Here is a 19,234-nt window from a genome sequence, read left to right as displayed (position 1 = left end):
ACTGAACTCTCTAAAATCAGAAAGTGCGAGGCACGTGATGTACATCTTGATACCGGCAGCCTCCACAGTATGTAATTTCGTCTAAAGAAATGCCATCAAAACCCGGATTATCAACCTTAATCAAATTGCAACTGTTCTTAAAGTAGCTATAAAACAGTACAATTTTTAACAAAATATATGACTACAAACTATAGTTCTAAATACAAAATATTAGTTATCTTGTAAACATGTTAGTTTCTTCTTGTTGTAGCCATAGCTTTTTGGGTGTTTATCCTTATAGCTTTTCTAACATGGCCGCCACACTTGCTGAGCAATCACGGTCTGCCGAGCCTCTTTTAATGTCCTTCTTCTCTGTTATTGACTCAGTTTGTCAGTTTCTTTCAAGTGGCCGAAAGCGTTCCTTTGCTACCCTTCGTAGATGTGTTTTATCTCTTCTGTTCAGAAGACGATTCTCCACCGCCCATGGACCCCTCGGAGGTGGAGTTTCTGGCAGAAAAGGAGCCGGTGACCATCATCCCTAACTTCAGCCTGGACAAAGTGTATCTGATCGGGGTGAGAAGTTAATAGAATGCAAATAGCTAAATCCAAACATCTCAGCTTTCCGAGTCGACGTGTAGGGGCAGCCATATGCTTGGTAGGGTATCTCCCACATAAATTAGTTAATGGAAGGGAACACATATTTAGGAGGATGATGTATTTTGTCTGTGAAGGCTCATGGCTTGGAGAGGATAGGGAAAATTCTGTGGTTGGCGAAATCGCCAAATGACTTTATCAATATTATTGCGTGCGCCAAATTAATGTTCTGTTTTGGTTACATACAGCGTTTGTTATCCATCCCCTCAAATGAGCTGCACCTGCACGCATCATCTTTGTAAAGCACCACAGTGCTGGTAACAGGTTAAACAGCAACAAAAAAAATCATATAGCTAATTCCTCCATCTGAACTGTAAGAATTGCTGACTTTCCTGTTCCATAGGCTCTGTAAAGTATGTGTCTTTCGAATCCAATTTTACTAGGCAGTCCTTTGGTAGAATCCTGTCCCTTAACTGATGGATTCCATCCTTTTCGAGATGCCTGTAGACCAAGAACCAATTTCAAATTCTTAGGTTTATTACTGGCATACATCCATTCTCCTTTTTTCCACTAAAAATATTGTGCTTACAAACCCTTTTGTATGTTCTATTGGTCGTGTTAGACTTTTCATCCTTGGCGTGGTCTCCCTTAACTTTTTGCCTCTGTTCCCCAGGTTGTTGATGTGTGCTGGACTCTGATTTTATTGTGCTTGTTACTCTGGGCACTTTACCACTGCTAACCAGTGCTAAAGTGCAAGTGCTCCTGTTTAAAATATGTACGTAATTGGTTCTCCATGATTGGCATATTTGTTTTACTGTTAAGTCCCTAGTAAAGTGCACTAGAGGTGCCCAGGGCCTGTAAATCAAATGCTACTAGTGGGCCTGCAGCACTGGTTGTGCCACCCACATAAGTAGCTCTGTAATCATGTCTCAGACCTGCCACTGCAGTGTCTGTGTGTGTATTTTTACACTGTAAATTCGACTTGGCAAGTGTACCCACTTGCCAGGCCTAAACCTTCCCTTTTCTTACATGTAAGGCACCCCTAAGGTAGGCCCTAGGTAGCCCCAAGGGCAGGGTGCAGTGTATGGATAAGGTAGGACATATAGTAATGTGGTTTATATGTCCTGACAGTGAAATACTGCTAAATTCGCTTTTCACTGTTGCAAGGACTGTCTCTCTCATAGGATAATATGGGGGCTACCTTTAAATATGATTAAAGCGTAGATTCCCCTAGAGAGTAGATGGACATGTGGAGTTTGGGGTCCCTGAGCTCACAATTTAAAAATACATCTTTTAGTAAAGTTGATTTTAAGATTGTGCGTTTGAAAATGCCACTTTTAGAAAGTGAGCATTTTCTTGCTTAAACCATTCTGTGACTCTGCCTTGTTTGTGGATTCCCTGTCTGGGTCAGTTGACAGTTGGGTTGTTTTTCACCTCACACCAGACAGTGACACAAAGGGAGCTGGGGTGTAACCTGCATTTCCTGATTAGCCATCTCTGCTAGGAGGGAGGGGTGGAGTGGTCACTCTCATCTGAAAGGACTGTGCCTGCCTCTAACAATGCCGGCTCCAACCCCCTGGTGTGTGTCTGAGGCCTTGCCTGGGCAAGGCAGGATTTCACAAGTAGGTGTGAGTCCCCTTTGAAGAAAGGTGACTTCAAAGACTAAAATGGGTATAAGAAGGGCACCCAAATCTACAGACTTTAGAAACACTTCTGGAATCAAGAGGAACCTCTGCCTGGAGAAGAGCTGTTAGCTGAGGAGGAAGTGCTGCCCTGCCTGTGACTGTGCTTTGTGGAGCTTTCCTGCAGTGCTGCTTCTGCCAGAGTAAGAGGGCAAAGACTGGAATTTGTGTGCCTTCCATCTTGAGAAGAAATCTCCAAGGGCTTGATCTAGAGCTTGCCTCCTGTTGTTTGAAGTCTCAGGGACAGCAAAGACTTCTCTCTGCCAGCACCTGGAGCCTCTGGAGAGACTCCTACTCTGCCCTGTGGTGCCCATCCAGTCCTGGGACCCTGAAAGGAGAAGCTGGCAGCCTAAAGACAAGAAAATCCACGCACAGAGCGCCGTGCGGGGAAAAGATCGACGCGAATCCGATCGGCGGCTGAAAAACGATGCGCCGCCAGCTCCGCGGCTGAGAAACGACGCTCGCAGGAAACGCGACCGAAGAATCGACGCACGGAGCAGGAGAAACGACACGCAGCATCGCTGACGGAGGCTGGGAGATCGCAACCTGCGCGGCTGGATCGTCAACTCATCGTGCGGCTGGATTTTTGACTCGAGTACCGCCGTGCGGAGTTATTTTCGACGCACGCCCGCCCGTGCGGGGTTATTTTTGACGCACACCAGGTACATTTTCACTCTAGCAGCGCTAGTGTGTTTTTAAAACTACTTAAAGACTCTTTTTGATTTTTAATTAATAACTTGACTTGTGTATGGTGGATTTTTGTCGTTTTGGTCTTGTTTTGTTTAGATAAATATTTCCTATTTTTCTAAACCTGTGTTGTCATTTTGTAGTGTTTTCATTGAGTTGCTGTGTGTGTTGGTACAAATACTTTACGCCTAGCACTCTGAGGTTAAGCCTACTGCTCTGCCAAGCTACCAAGGGGGTAAGCAGGGGTTAGCTGAGGGTGATTCTCTTTTACCCTGACTAGAGTGAGGGTCTTTGCTTGAACAGGGGGTAACCTGACTGTCAACCAAGGACCCCATTTCTAACAGGTCATATTGCACCCCTTTGCAACATTGCATCTATTTCCCCATCTTTATCGTGTCAAGATCTAGTTTAGGAGTTGAAGACACTTTATTCTCAATTTGTGGTCTCAAACATTCACCTTTTATTACATTTCTTACCTCCTTTTCTAGAGATGTCCTAAAATACTCCTTTATACATTTTCCAACCTGTTCTAATAGCCACCAATCGGCACTCCTAGGGTGTTGTATGCTAGAGGGGCAAAACATCGGTCCTAATGGGTTTTCTATTCCGACATTTGCGGACTTGCTTATACTACCTTTAATATCCTAATTAAAATCATCATCCTGGTTTGTATCTGGAATGTATTCATCATACATTTTATTATCTCTTGGCGTAATCCCTTCATCCACATTCATAAACTCGTCATCAGACTGATCTTATGTGCAGCTAAGGACGCCTTTGGTTTGCATGCCATGCAGGGCACCCACCTTTTTAATGGACTATAATCCATCTTTCTTCTTGTTTTCTGAATGCTTATTCTTTCTAAGCTTCTCTCATTTATTATTTCTCTTAACATCCTCCTCTTCTGATAAAGACCAAAATTGTTCTCAGGATCCTAGATCCTTTCTGTTCTTTGCCATTACAATTTCAACAGCTTCCTTCATTGAAACTGTAACTTCACTCTGTATTAATCTCTTTATGTTCCCCTCACTAATTCATCTTTCATCTGAATTTAAATCTATACTGGCCTCTTCTGGTGCTGTTTACAATTGCCTATGCTTATAACACCTAACCCAGTGATTCCCAACCTTTTGACTTCTGTAGACCCGTACTTTATTAGTACTGGAACCCGCAGACCCCCACTGAATAATTATTGGAATCTGAGGCTCCCCTTCAACCCCCATCCCCCTTCCTTTCAAAGAGGGCGATTGTTCTATTGCTATGTTATTTATGAATTGTTAAAATTACAATTCTGGAAGTTTACTTTGGTATAAAAATTATTTAAAGGGGCTGCTGCAAAAGTGGCAATTAAAAGGTTGATGCTTAATAGTAGCCTCCGGTCTTGTAATGAAATCTGATGCTATTAATATTTAATTTTAAATATGCTTTTTTATTAGATTTCCTGCATGGAGAATCTCCATGCTTGAGAAGAACCAAGTGGTATGTGAGAATATAGTGGTAGGCAAGTGGATATATATTACAAGGTCAATGAGTTGGCTCCATTGGGCACATGGCTTCCACAAGGGGCGTTGGATTGTCTGTGGCTGCAGTGACCCATTGTGCTGTAGCTTTGCATACAAAGAATTGCTGATTGAGTGTATTCTAGGCTTGGGAGGTGTCTGCTTCCCTCTGCTATTTCTACACAGATCCGGGTGTGGTGAGGCTAATAATCAGTGGGATATTCAAAATGGAGGGGTTTGGATTGGATGGATAGATCACTGTTCTAGTGTGAGGCCTTAGATTGATTTAAATATGAGATTTAGGAATTCTTACAGTGATCTGCAGCATTGTAGGAGCCCTCTTATTGGTTGCATGTGAGGTAGGTGACTGAACAGTTTGCAGGTACTAAGCTGAGGACCTTCTGCAGAGTCTCAAAAGATTAGATAGGCTAGGTTGGAGACCAGGTTAATGCAGAGGTCTAGTTTACTAAGGACTATATCAGTTGTTCAGATTTAATAAGCCAGAAATCAGTACTCCTGGACAAAAACTTGCAGATGTTTAGAAGCTGGTAACTGCCAGCGGAGTAGATAATGGCAGGGTAGCATATTTTACCGAATATAATCTTTTACAATTGGGCATTGTGGAAATGATGACTGATTATATGTCTTTCTTTTCTATCCTTGGTTTTTAGGGGGACCTGGGCCCATTTAACCCTGGTTTACCAGTGGATGTCCCCCTTTGGATGGCAATTAATTTGAAACATCGTCAGAAGTGTCGAATTATTCCCCCCGAATGGATGGACATCGGTAAGATTTAGATTTTACGTGGAAGTGCATCACTTTTTGGAGTTTAATACAGATTACTACAAGCTGCCTGAACATATTGTGTTCTCTGAGAAACTGCTCCCACATCTGATGTCGTCTCCATAGCAAGATGGCCTGGAATTTATTTCCGTGGTTTTGCTGCCCAGAATTGAGGGGATGGATATCAAGAAAATCAATCAGTCAGTTTTTGTAAAGCGTGGCTACTCACACGTGAGGGTCTCAAGGCGCTAGGGGGGGTGAGGAGGGGCCTCATCCGAAGTCATCTCTTGAGGTTCTTCCTGAAGATGGTGAGCAATGGGCTTTGTCTGAGGTGCAGGGGGAGGTTGTTCCAGCTCTTTGCTGCAATGTAGGTGAAGGATTGTCCTCCAGCTGTGGTTTTACGAATGTGAGGGATGGTGGCCAGGGTCATCTGGACGGAACAGAGGGATCTGGTGGGGGTGTGGAAGGAGACACAGTGGTTCAGGTAGGCTGGTCCTGCGTTGTGTATGGCCTTATGTGTGTGTGTGGGTGAGTAGCTTGAAGGTGATTCGTTTCTTGACTGGGAGCCAGTGGAGGGTCCTCAGGTGTTGGGAGATGTGTTCTCGACGTGAGAGGTCCAGAATGACTCTGGCGGCGTTGTTCTTGATGAGTTGTAGTTTTTTGATGTTTCTAGTCGAGGTGCCGGCGTAAAGGGCATTGCCGTAGTTGAGCTTGCTTGTGACTAAGGTATGGGTAACTGTCCTGCGACAGTCTGCTGGGATTCATCTGAAGATCTTCCAAAGTTTGTGGAGTGTGTGCCAGCAGGAGGAGCTGACTGAGTTTATCTGGCGGGTCATGGATAGGGAGGAGTCTAGGATGATGCCTAGGTTGGGGGCGTGCTCAGTCGGTGCAGGGGGGACGCTGAAGGATGTTGGCCACCAGGAGTCGTCCCAAGCTGAGGAAGCATTTACGAAGATGATGAGCTCAGTCTTTTCAGAGTCATGAGAATGGTCATACCGTGACTTCTGCCGATGGCTGCAAGAGGGGCCATGTATACATTGAACAGTGTGGGACTCGGTGAGGATCCTTGGGGGACTCGGCAGTTGACTCCTGTGAGTCTGGATGTGAAAGGCAGGAGTCTGACCCCCTTCGTCCTCCCAGAAAGGAAGGTGTGGATCCATTCCAGGGCTCTTCTGCTGATTCCTATGTCGCGGAGTCTGGTGCGTAGAGTGCTGTGGGAGACCTTGTTGAAGGCTGCGGAGTATGAGTACTGCAGTGTGGCCGTGGTCTAGGAGTAGTCTGATGTCGTCGGTGACTGTCAAGAGGGCTGTCTCCGTGCTGTGGTTGCTGCCCAAGGCAGATTGGGAGCTGTCCAGGGAGTTGTTGACCTCGATTAAATTCCGTAGTTGTGTGTTGATTGCTTTCTCCAGTACTTTGGCGGGGTAGGGTAGCAGCGAGAGGGGCCAGAAATTCTTTAGTTCTGATGGGTCAGTCGAAGGTTTCTTCAGGAGTGGGCTATTTTGGCGTGTTTCGAGTCCTCTGGGAAAGTGCCAGTGTTGATAGAACAGTTCATTGTGTTCCGGAGCTTGGGGGCGATGGATGCGCTGGTTCTGGGGTATATGTGATCTGCGCAGGGGTCTGTGGGAGATCAGGAGTGGGTGCTGTTCATGATGCTAACTGTTTCCTGATGCTGAGTGTGGACCAGATGTGGGTGGGTTCTGGGGGGATGGGTCGGTCACAGGTTCCGGTGCCAGGATTTTCCACGAGGAAACTGTCGTAGATGTCCTTGATCTTGCGGTGGAAAAGGATGACGATTTTGATGCAGAGTTCCTGTGACAGGGGGATGCTGGTGGCTTCAGAGCTACCGAACCCTTGATGACTCTTTGACTGTGAAGAGTTCCCTTTGGTTGTGTGTGGAGGAGTTGATGCGCTCCTGGAGTGCGTTCTTCCTTGCATTTTTGATTTTTCGGCAGTGGGCAGCGGTTGCGGATCTGAAGGAGGCGAGGTCTTCGCTGGTTTAGCTGTTCCTCCATTTTTTTTTTTCTCTAAATGTCTGCGTCTCTTCTCAGTGCACCATAGTTAAAGCTGGTAGGGAGATTCTTTCACTGTAAATTGTTTCTTGGACCAGGAAGCCTTGCAGCCTATGTTATGTTATACTGATGTGTATACACTAATCAACCGAGAGGGTATCCAGACACTTCAGCATGCGTGTAGTTTTGTGGTCCCCAGGGTGCTTATACGAAGAGCTAAGTTTCCAACTTCTTGCAGGTCAAAAGAAGTGAAGAGGAGGCTCTAATGTGAGTGAAGAAGGAGGTTGTTTCATGTCTTGGGGGCAATGTAAGAGAACAAGCGACCTCCAGTTTTGATTTTGCAGATGTTGGGAATGTGTGAGAGTGAGGTAGAGCATAGGTGTCTGGTGAGTTTGTGAAAGTGTATGTGGCTGTTCAGGTATTCTGGCCCTTTGTTATGTAGGGCTTTTTATGTGTGTGTGAGGTGTTTTTAATTGGCTGAGCGTGTGAATGGGGAGCCAGTGAAACTTCCTGAGGTCCGGTGTGATGTGGCTGCAGCGTGGGAGGTCAAGTATGAGTCTTGGAGCAGCGTTCTGAATGGTCTAGAGTGTGTATAGCAGTTGTTCTGGCGTAGAGTGTTGCCATAATCCAGCCTGCTGGTGATAACTACTTGCGTGATGGTCGATCTGGTGTTTTGAGGTAATAATTAGAAGATTGTTTTACAGCATGCATAGGATGTGGAAGCAGGAGGTGCACACTGCATTGACTTGGTCTGTCATGTTGAGCTTGTCGTTCAGGATGATCCCTAGATTTCTTGCAGGGTCTGTGCATGTGGATGTTGGCCCTAGCTCCTACGCCACCATGTGGAGTTTCAGGGGAGATCTTGCTGCCGAAGACCAGTACTTCTTTCTTGAACAGTTTCTACCTGCAGGGCTTTTTGTGATGAGCTGTTGCTTCCCCGACTCTCTGTCAGCTAAAATATGCATGATGTTTGTGTAGGCTGTATGGCTGTCAGCTGCTGCAACTTGAGGCACCCAGGCAAGCTAGTAGCCACTTCGCCAGCAGTTACAACACTTGCTTAAGGAACAGAGGCGAAAAAGAGAAAGGAGTGAGTGCTCACTGGTTAAGTGTAACTTATATTGTTCTGTGAAGCTCTAGGTTTTTTCTATAATTGACAGTATTGGCTAAGGAATAATGTAGGGCTGTGTAAGGCTTGTGACTCTACCCATGCTCTTTCCTGGTTGTCGGGTAATACCCAGCCTCCTGGGGCAGTCTACTCGGGTAGTATGCAGGTAACTTAAATCAGTCTCCCATGCAACGCAAGCCAACAGACCGTGCAAAATAACCTGACATCAACCTACCTCAAGCCTGACAAGCCGTGCAAAGTTTGTAAGAGGTTTCATGTTAATGGCACCCACATGTTTCATCATTGAGATTTCTATAAATCATTATTAGACGAGATAGTCCAACTTGAGACAATAGAAGCAAAGATAATACCTAGAATGTTCTAAGTTGTTAAAAATAAAAAAACACAGGAGTGGAAACTTGGTATCCCACTGACATTACATGAGCTGGTGATATTAGCTTGATCTGTGACTGAAAGTGCTATACAGTTCTGTGCTTGTGATGTAAATCTGAACACATTCTGTGTGTGGAAAGTCTGCACCTGGTTGTGCCGTATCTGTTGTTTAAGTGTGGGTGAAGGTGTTCTTGAGAATTCAGTTTGCAACGATGCAGTCCCTCTTGTTCTTGTTATCTTTGCGAGGAACTATTGCATTGCAGCTGACAATTCCTTGCTTGTTTTGCTTGTAAAGGACCTTTTTTTTTATCCATAGAAAAGAGAACGGTTGGCTTTGTCATTTGTCATAAGGTCACATCCTGCACATTATTGCAAATGCTTGTCCGGGCAGGCCCAGTGTTCCTAACAAGGAGAATCAGATGGGAGGTGCAGTCTCCCTTTTAACTCTGTATATTTTCACAATTGGGCCTGCAAGAGAATCAATTTCAGAACTTTAGTTAAAAAAAAAAAAGAAATGTTCTGAACACCTCAAGCTGCGGTCGAAGTGCATGAAAAAATTATTGAACTATGATGCTGTGCGCAGTGGGGGTGGGGTGAGTGAGCGTGCAGGTGTAGTCAAAGGTGTGGTTAAAAACAAAATTCTGTCACTTTTTTCGATCTTTTTTTTTCTGGTTACTACATCTAAGATAACGCGCAGCTTGAATGAAAAATGAATTCAAGGCAACTTAACCAGTGGGAAATACACCATTGTACATTATGCAACCTCTATTAATTTACAGCAGAGATCAGTATGTGAAACCAGAGCCACAGAATTGAAACCTGGTTGGTGCAGTAGAGAATAATAACTTGTTTATGTTTCGTGCTGCACAATCATTCTGTAACAGAAAGTATTGTGAATATGTAAGTCATTATTTTAAGCTTCCATAACACACAAATTATAAGATGGGCTGCTACAAAATGTGCACAAAAGGTTAGAGATAAAGCTTACAAAATATACATTTTAGTAATATTCAGACTGCATGTAGTGCCATTTTGTTTCCTATTCTATCCTTTAAAAACATACACTTTACAGCTTAGATGGTAATGTTCTTGCAATACCAGTCAAAAAGAAGAATAAATCTGTGTCATCAGGAAGCTTCAAGTGATTCTGTTAAATCAAGCTAATACCAGCTTCTATGCCCCCCTGATATTTGCAGATTACCCAGTTGTGCATATTTACATTTCCTTTAGGCAAGCAGGTACTCTGGCAAGAAGGCTTGTTCAGCTGTCTGTCCTTCCTTTGGTTTGACAGCATAGGAGACTCCCTGCCTTACACTTCAGCTGAAGCATTTTACTTGTCAGAATTAAATGCCCCGGGATGATTCTCTTTTCACAAAAAGTAGGGGAACTGTTTTTATTAAATTAAAGTATGGACACGTCATATCCCTCAGATCCTGCCCACTTCGACCACTGACCTCAAGTAACACTCTAAGACTATGAAATGAGGTGCAAAAAATAATTGAATACCTATTTAGAACTCATTAGTAAAGCAAAATAAACTGTATTGTACACAGTTTTCCTGCCTGCAGTGCAGTGATCTACAGACACGCATTTTAGCAACATGTATTATGGCATTTACTTTTCCACCAGATTTATTCCTCGGAAGGGCTGAGACAGTCATTCACATTAGTTTGCATTGTGTGTACGCAAACCTACCAAGTTGCTCTATTGCTTTGGGCAAGTTAATTTCTGTCTAGACTGTTGAAAGCCAGTGGAACCCATTCTTCTGCTTGGTGAAGGTGGAGATGCGCAACAAGGAAGTTAGTTATTGCTATAACCTACACCAGAATACACCTTGAACAATGAAGCACATAAAGTGGCTATGGTTTTAAATCTTGATGTTTATTTCCAAATCTAAACTTTGAAGTTCAGCTGAAGAAAACTGATATTGCAGTTCTCTGCTTTTTAATATGCTTTTGCACCTGCTGCAGTCCATTTCAGGGCCGTTGCAGTATCTGAATTATGATAATTGCTAATTGGACAGTCCATCAATTTGTTTGCCCTTTTAGGAAACAGTTTTTCACTGATTGTTAGATTTATTACTATTTTGTTAATCAGGAATGGGGAAACCTTGCTTCACTCAGCATACCCTACATTTCTACTCCTACAGCAACATGTGCACCCTCACACCGTGATATAGAAATGTGACTTCCTCACTCAGTAGCTCTTGAATTGTTGTATCTGCACGCACCTAGTCCAAACCACCTTTTGTTGTTACATGAGGATGGTTAATGTAATAGAGAAACACTTATTTCCCCACACTTTTAGCCCAACAGTCTATAGGGGCTGCATAGCATTGACAAGGATAAGACTCCATGTATTGCCTAAAGACATGAGTATAGGATACTTGGCGTGAGTTGGAAAGTTGTGCATCCATTGTCTGCACAAAACTCCTGGCTCGCTTGGTCAGGTAATCAGGGTCAACTCATGGGTAGGGATGTGAATATTGAACAAGATATAATGTAGCATATTTTGCATCCTTTTTACCTCCAACTTCTGAAACATTCCATAACAATTAAGTACTGTTCTCTCTCCCATAGTAATTCTGTAATGGTTTCCTTTCACTGGCTTGTGATGCAGAAGCATGACATTACTTTATTTTTAAATAACTAAACTCCCAACACACTTCTGACATTGCTTCTGGATCACTTGCTGTCAGCTTCCCCCTATAACTGATTTGGATATTCAGTCAATCTGTCTGTGTTAGTTGTGATGGCATTCCCATCTGTCCTCTCTGAATTCTAAAGTAAGAAGAAATGGACATTATACAGACCGCATTCCTCCACTAGAAATGTTTAAGATCCTTTCCAGGAGCAAACCAATCGTCCTGTTGCTCCCAAACACAGCCCTATTTGAATTACTTGTCATGTTATGTGTTTTGTAAAACTCACTTTCACCTGCAAGGTTATCCTGCTTAGTAGGTGTATGTGTCTGGCCCTGGAATTGGTAGGTTGGTTAATTGGAAACCAGGTCTTCAGCTTCTTATGGAATTCAAAAAGAGAGGAGGAGGCTCTGCTGTGGAATGGAAGGCCATTCCACGCTTTAGGAGTGATGTAAAACCACCCGTCCTCCTGATCTGGTTCTGTGTATGCGTGTCATGTGTTCGAGTAGTGGGACTGCGGATCAGCGGTGTTTGGGTGGTTGGTGGAAGGTGATGCCATTGTTCAGGTAGGGTCGGCCTAAGTTGTGTATCGATGAGGTTGTGCTGTGATGTGAGTTCTCTGTGGAAGGTTGAGGATGAGTCTGGCGGCCGAGTCCTTGATGGTTTGTAGTCTTCTACGAGTTACTTGGTGATCTTGGCACAAAGAGTTTTCTTCTAGTCCAACTTGCTAGTGACTAGGGCAACAGTTTTTCCTGTGTTGCTCGGGAGTCATTTGAAGATCTTCCTCAGCATCTTTCGGGTGTGGAATCAAGCTGGAGTGACAACATTGACTTGTGCGCTCATGTCTAGTCTGCTGTCAATGATTATTCTGAGGTTCCTAGCATGGATGCTGGGTGTGGTACAAAATTCAACTGGCCACCATTTAGAGTCCCTCAGTGAGGCATTTTTGCCAGAGATCATTACTTCAGTCTTGTCGGTATTGAGCTTGAAACAGTTGGCTTTTAACCCGTTTGCAACTTTGGTCATGCAGACGGTGTACTTGGTTCTTGAGTTGGGTGTCTGATCCGAGAAGGTGAGTATGAGTTGCATGTCATCACAGTAGGAGAGGATGCTGATGTTGTGTGCGCGGATCACATTGGCCACAAGGATTGTGTGTGTGTGTGTGTGGAAGAGGGTGGGACTGAATGATGAACCACGCATGAGTTTGAGGGCTTCCGAGGAATAAGCTATCAGGCTGCCAGCTTGTGTTTTATTCATTAAAAAGCAACAGATTCCACGTCGAGCAGGTCCTTGGGTACCAATCTCGTGCATGCACCTGATGAGGCCGGAGTGTGAACTGTGTCAGATGTTGCAGAGAGGTCCAGGAGAATGAGGGCTGCTGTGTCTCCTCTATCAAGGATGATGTGGATATGGTCTTTGGCGACAGTGAGAACTGTTTTTGTACTGTGGTTGGGCCTGAATCTGAACTGCATGGCTTTAAGGAGCTAGTGGTTGCTGAAGTGTTCAGTGAGGCGTAGGCTCAGTAGCTTCTCTAAGATCTTTGCCAGGTATGGTAGGAGGGAAATGGGTCCACAGTTGGAAAGTGTGGCTGAGTCAGCGAATATAGTGTCATGAGCAAGCTCATGTCGTTTGCTTGTTACAAGGTGTCCAGGAATGTGGCTGAGTCTATTAAAGGGCCTTGAGGATGGGTATTACTGCTTTGCTGATCAGTAGGAGTCCTTTGGTAAAGACGTGCTGGGGGCAAGGGTCAGGTGGGGACAAGGGTCAGATGGGTCCCCGAGTAGATGGTATTCATGGTAGATGCATTTTTTAGTATGGTCTCACCAGGCCATGAGGTCAGGGTTTGTTCTTCGGCCATGATGGAAAGTTGGGTTGTGATGGTCAGGGGATCAGGTTGAGGGTTAAAGCTGCTGTCTTGAGAGGGGGTGATGTTGCTGAATGCATCAGGAAGTGCAGTGAAATCTTTGATGATGGCAAATATTTCCTTGCTGCTGTTAGTGGTGGCATTGATGTGATATGCAAGAGCTGTGTTTGGTGTTCTGTATCCACTAGTAGTGGGTCCTCTAGGATTGATTTGAACATGTCTTTATTTATGGTGTCTTGAATTGTACTCCATTTGTGCTTTATTTGCTTGCTGTGGTGTTTCCTCAGCCTTGGCTCCTCAGTGTATCAGCTGGCCTGTGGTTGGTCTTTCCTTGTTGGGTTGCGCTTGAGGGGTGCAAGTTGTTGGGGCATGTGGTGATCCAGCAGCTTAGGTTCTTGATGACTTACTGGTGTGCAGAGAGGGAAGAAGCCTATTCCTCTTCTGCGATGCTTTTCCAGCTGTACTGGACAGTTCCAGTGGTGGTAGGTTTGGGGTGGTGCAGGATGGGTATTCAGAAACTAATGAGGGTGTAGTCTGCCCAGGTCATACTTACTGGTTTGTCAACTTTGATGTTGCTGATTAAGGAGAAAAATCAGGTCCAATAATTGTCTGGCGGTGTGAGTGGGTTTGGTAATATGCTGAGTGAGGCCAAGGTTTGTGAAGTTTTCTAGAAGGACCTTAGGGTTTGAATCGGTGTGATCTACTAGGTGAAAGTTAAGGTTTCCAAGGAGGGTGAAGTGCTGCTGTTGATAAGGGGTACAATGAAGTCTGTGATGTCACTGCTGAAATTGCTGCAGGGCCCTGGTGGCTTGTATATGAGGGTTACGCCCAGGGAAAAGTAGACTGAGATAGATATATGTATTTTTTCAAATTCCATGTACCAGTTGGGGGGCAGCTGATGGTATCTTCAACTAGGATGGTGACTCTAGCTCCTGGCTTGTGTTGGCAGTCTTGTCTGGAAATAAAACATTTTCTAGCATTCGCGTTAAGACTTTTTTTCTATTCTATTAAGGACACGGAGGCGATGATTATGCTTCTCTTTCCATTCTTTTTATTCAACAACAGCCAATCAAAACATGTAATCGCAAGAGATAACTGAACCGTTCTTAACATGAACCTTTAAAATTTCCATGTCAAGGACAAACTGTAGAATCAACAGAAGAAACCCATCCATTCGGGAAACTGATCCTGAAGGAACGACTAAAGAATTACTTGTCTTCATTTCCTAGAAAAAACAAGAACATTCCGGAAAAAGATCCTCAAACATTCTACCAAAAGGGTGGGAAAGCACTGAAATACAATGACCACGTACATAAGATATAACCATATCATGATGTACAATAATATAATATATTAACAGTGCGGCGGGATAATCATCACTTCTGTGTCCTTAATAGAATTGAAAAATTCTTAACGCGAATGCTAGACATTTTTTTAATTCTATGTCAGGACCGGAGGCTCAGATTATGTTTGTTCAAAGCTGATTAACCACCACAGATGCAATATCCACAATAGGTTTACAGTAAAATGCTTTAAATGTAGATGGAGAAGACCAATCTGCCACCTTTTAAAATGTCTTCCAAACGAGAACCTAAAGCAAAAGATTTTGATGCCATAGCACCCCTGGGGGAATGAGCTCCAAAGTTTGAAATATCGATGCCTGCTTCATTCAATAACCATCACATCCATCTAGCCAGAGTGGCTGATGAAACAGGGTGATAAGGTTTCACGAATGAAATAAGTAACTGACCCCCCATATCTGAACGAAACTTCTGTATTCACCTCATAAGCTCTGAGAAACTGCACCACACACAATTTGGGATTAGCCAGAAAACTAGGATAAAATACCGTCTTCAGATTACATTTAGTTCTTCGCGAAATGGAAAAAGTCACTCCCTCTGGAGAATAAACTCTGCCCGCCAAGTCTAGGGCTCTAACATCCGAAACTCTCTTACAAGAGATTAAACATAACAACATCGCGAGTTTGGCCGAAAGTTGCTTTCTGAACAGGAATCCATGATCCAAAAATTTCTACATCCCATAAAGAGGAGTAACGAGGACGAGGTGGATTAGCTAATCTAATACCTCTCAGCAGTTCACACACAATGGGAAGCTCTCCAATGGGTTTGCCTTCGATAGGTAAATGACCCACCGATTATAGCAGATCGGTAATTATTAATTGACTGATAGTCTAAACCTGACGCAGCTAAGGAAGATAAACAATTTAGTACCAGACTGCAATCCGCTGAAGAAGGATTTGCACCCTGAGCACCTCATCAGGTACTCCATCGCTTCCAAGCAGAAGCGTATCTTTTGTGTGTACTAGATGACCAGGAACCCGCAATGAAGTCGGAAGATTCTTGCGAAAGTCCTGGGATACTCCATCTTTCCCTGAAAGACACCACGCCATCAGGGATAACTGACCCGATAGAACCAATGGATGAGGGAGGCACAGAGGGTCCAGGAGAAGGCTCTCCCTGAAAGGGAGAATTGCTGGATGGTCGCAACTCAACTCCATAGCCAACGGAAACCAGGCCTGAGACCTCCACAGTGGTGTCACCAGAACCAGATCCGCTTGCTGATGCCTGATCTGCGCCAACACTCTGGGTATCATCAAGAAAGGAGGAAAAGCGTGTCCGCGCTCCTGAGACCAATTCTGAAGAAAGGCATCTGTGGCTGATGCTTCCGGATCCGGCCTCCAACTGACAAAACGTTTGATCTGACAGTTGAGGCGGGATGCAAATAGATCCAGTGAAAACGGACCCCACCGAGCATAGAGCGCCCGGAATACCTTGGGATGAAGCCTCCAATCGCTGTAATTTCTCAGATGACGAGAATGCCAGTCCGCAACAAGATTGTTGGTTCCTGGTAGATATTCTGCAATAACCGAGATCCTGTGTTGTAGACAGAAGTGCCAAAAATCCTTGGCAATCTCTGTTAACATGCAGGAATGTCCCCCCCCCCCCCCCCCAACTTGTTGACATACCTCACTGCCGAAATATTGTCCATGCGCAGGAGGATACAGCAGTTCGCCTTGATAGGGGAGAGGCTCCTGATCGCAAATGAGCCTGCTAGAAGCTCCAAACAATTGATATGGAGACTCAGTTCCGCACTGGACCAACAGCCTCCTGTGGAGATTGATCCGCAATGGGCGCCCCAGCAACTGGCGTTTTTCAGAGGGGTGATTTGAAACCTCGACAATGGCGCCCTTTGCTAACAGCGCCGAAACTTCTGCGGAGATGAAGCTGCGCTCTTGAAGGGAAAAATATGTTGGACAGGGAAGACTTTGCTGGACCGTGGACTCGTAAAACTCCAGTTTGAATCCTTGCACGGTCTCTAGCACCCAAGCGTCAGAAGTAATTTGATACCATGCTTGCAAAAAACATTTAGTTCTGCCCCTCAACATTACATCTGAACATGCAATAAGGCTCACCTGTGGATCCTGACTCCTGGGAGAAAGATTAGTGGTCTTTAGATCTCCCTCTGCGGAACCTGGGGCAACCCGCTCTTGGTCGCGAAGGGTAGAAGGTTGAAGAGGAGGAGTCTTACTCCTGAAAGCCACCTCTTCCTTGGTGGTAATACCCACGTTGAGGGCATTGCTGGTTTGAAGCGGCCGAAGGCACGCCCTCTATAGCGTCCGGCCCCTCGAAAAGTGGACGCAGCTCACGTCTAATTGAACCCTGAGCTTTGTCCAAACTTGCATATGTTGCCACAAATTTGGAAAGTTGTTTGATAAAAGGAGAACCAAACAGTAAACCTTGCGCTATAGGACCAGATTCGGAGGTAGCTAAATCTGCCAATTTGGGGTCCAACTTCATCAAAATGGAGTGGCGCCGCTCAGAAGATATCGCACAATTTGCGTTGCCCAAGAAGCACAGAGCTCTTTGAGCCCAACCCGCCAAAATATCCGGGTTGATCGCCTCCCCTGACTCCTTGGCCTGAAAAGCCAATTCTAAGATTTTTGTCAGTGGACCAGAAATGTCCAACAGCTTGTCCTGGCATCCACGCCAGGCGCGGTCTATACCCTTCTTGGGATCCTTGGTCGGTCTTCCCTTTTTTTTTTTTTTTTTTTTTTTTTTTTTTTTTTATAAAAGAAAAGTGACTAAAGTGGGATCCAATTCCGGTGTCTCTGTCACCTTGGAAGGGAAATCCGTCCTGGGGCATTCAGACAGCAGTCTGGAGCGAACTTCCTTGTCAAAGCTGTGTCTGATGTGGAATTCCACCTGCCACTTCAGGAGGTGGTAACAACATCGACGACCAGGGATGAACAATGCTCAGCCTGAAACTCGATATGTTTTGTAACCCCAGTGTCCAAGAACAGAAGTGTAACTGGGGAGGATAATTGTTCTTATTATTGTTCACTCCAGCCCAGGATATGAAGTTAACGAGGTCTAAATGCAAAGCGCTCCTTGAAAAACCTCAGCGCGCTAAAAATAGACCAGTATTCGAAGTTTTGAAACGCTTGGAAGAACACGAGCGTTACAAAACAAAACCGAAACTGGGACCGGAGATAGAAAGAGGACTGCACAGAGACGCGCGTATCCTCACTCTCCTGCTCCCACTCCACCAAATAAGGGGTGCGAGCCGATCGGTCGCCCCAGGGGCGGCAAGCCGCTCCCAACCAAATGTGTAACAATTGTAAAAACAGTTAGTAAAACAACACTGTATGTACAATAAAAAACACAGTATAATGAATAAAGGGCACGTAACTGGCTGCGAAGCAGCAAAGAAAGAGGAGTTGTTCCCAGTGAGACTACGCTTTATAGGAGTCTTCCTCTATGGTCATCACGTGATGCAGAGACTATTGGGATATGTAGTTTTTTGATATAACATGTTTTGATTGGCTGCTGTTGAATAAAAAGCATGGAAAGAGAAGCATAATCAGAGCCTCTGATCCTGACATAGAATCTTGTACCTAGCAGTGATGGTGGTAACAATGTCTAGTGCAAGGGTTTCCTTGAGGAAGAGCAGGTCTGGAGTGTGGTCATGCAGTAACTCCCAAATCTGCACAGCAAGTTTGGTGTGGGAGAGAGTATTAAGGAGCGTACATTAGAGTGTGGTATGTTGTGTGGATGGTGCTTGGTCTGTAAGTGTGAGCTGGTGTATGGTTTGTTTGAGCAAGTGGTGTGCTGTTGGCTCGGGTGGTGGGCCTGACTTGTGGGAGAGTGCCTCAGAACTTGCAGGATGGGCATGTGATTGCTCCTTCCATGTTATGTGGCAGCAGGGTGATAGACTGGGGTGGAGATCTAAGAGGAGGGCGGCAGGGTAGTGTTGGGTAGGGAGCGAACGAGGGTTCCTGGCACTGAGCACAGTCCATGTGCGGATGGGCTTACCTTTGGTGCACCAGTGGTGCTCTCACGGTGTGGGTTTGTATTGCAGCTATCAATAAGTAGGTCTTGAGGGTTATGGGGTGCAGATTGCTGTGGGGAGGGGGAAGCCTGTGATATCACTACCTGTGCAGATGGATGATGGTAAATGTGTATGCATTTGCCAATATTGTAACAATCCTCCTTTCCTAGTTATACCTAAGCAGGTGCACATACTTGTTTTCATTTTGTATTTTGGGCAAATTACATTAGATTGCAGTTTTGCACATATGGTTTCCTCCTGCTTGTAAGTGGTGGTTATTGTCTATACTGCCCTGCACAATGGTGATTTGTTACTAGTGCATAGTACTAAATGACCCCTTGAGTGGAACTATGCTAACATAATACAACATACATTTCTTACTTGCTGGCCAGTCTTCATTTTACCTATGCTTAGAATTCAAAATGGGTTGGCTAAATGGCAAAAAATCCAGATTGAGGCACTTTACAGCTGCCATGTGCCACCTTGATTATGCTTTATGACACTTCCAGAATATAATGGACTTTTTGCAACTTATTTTTACATTGTTAAATACTAGTCTAAAGATTCACATGCTGGTTACCAGCTTTCTATAGTGTTGTAACAGACTGTGGATATGGGCCCTGTACTCTCCATAGAAAATCCTTGCCCT

At 44.7% G+C, this 19,234-nt stretch overlaps 1 protein-coding gene across 1 annotated transcript in view; it reads left to right on the top strand.

Annotated features, from left to right (window-relative positions):
• Positions 1 to 366: 366 nt before the first annotated feature.
• GINS2 (GINS complex subunit 2) overlaps positions 367 to 19,234 on the top strand; it is a 28,690-nt gene continuing 9,822 nt past the window's right edge. The window contains exons 1-2 of the mRNA XM_069217125.1: positions 367 to 552; positions 5,113 to 5,227. Coding sequence (XP_069073226.1) covers positions 463 to 552; positions 5,113 to 5,227 — 205 coding nt within the window. The 5' untranslated portion in view covers positions 367 to 462. The remainder of the gene's footprint in view (positions 553 to 5,112; positions 5,228 to 19,234) is intronic.

This window comes from Pleurodeles waltl, chromosome 12 (genome assembly GCF_031143425.1).
Source record: "Pleurodeles waltl isolate 20211129_DDA chromosome 12, aPleWal1.hap1.20221129, whole genome shotgun sequence".
Lineage (NCBI taxonomy): Eukaryota > Metazoa > Chordata > Amphibia > Caudata > Salamandridae > Pleurodeles > Pleurodeles waltl.
The sequence above is the reverse complement of the archived record's forward strand: the minus strand, read 5'-3'. Positions and strand labels throughout refer to the sequence as shown.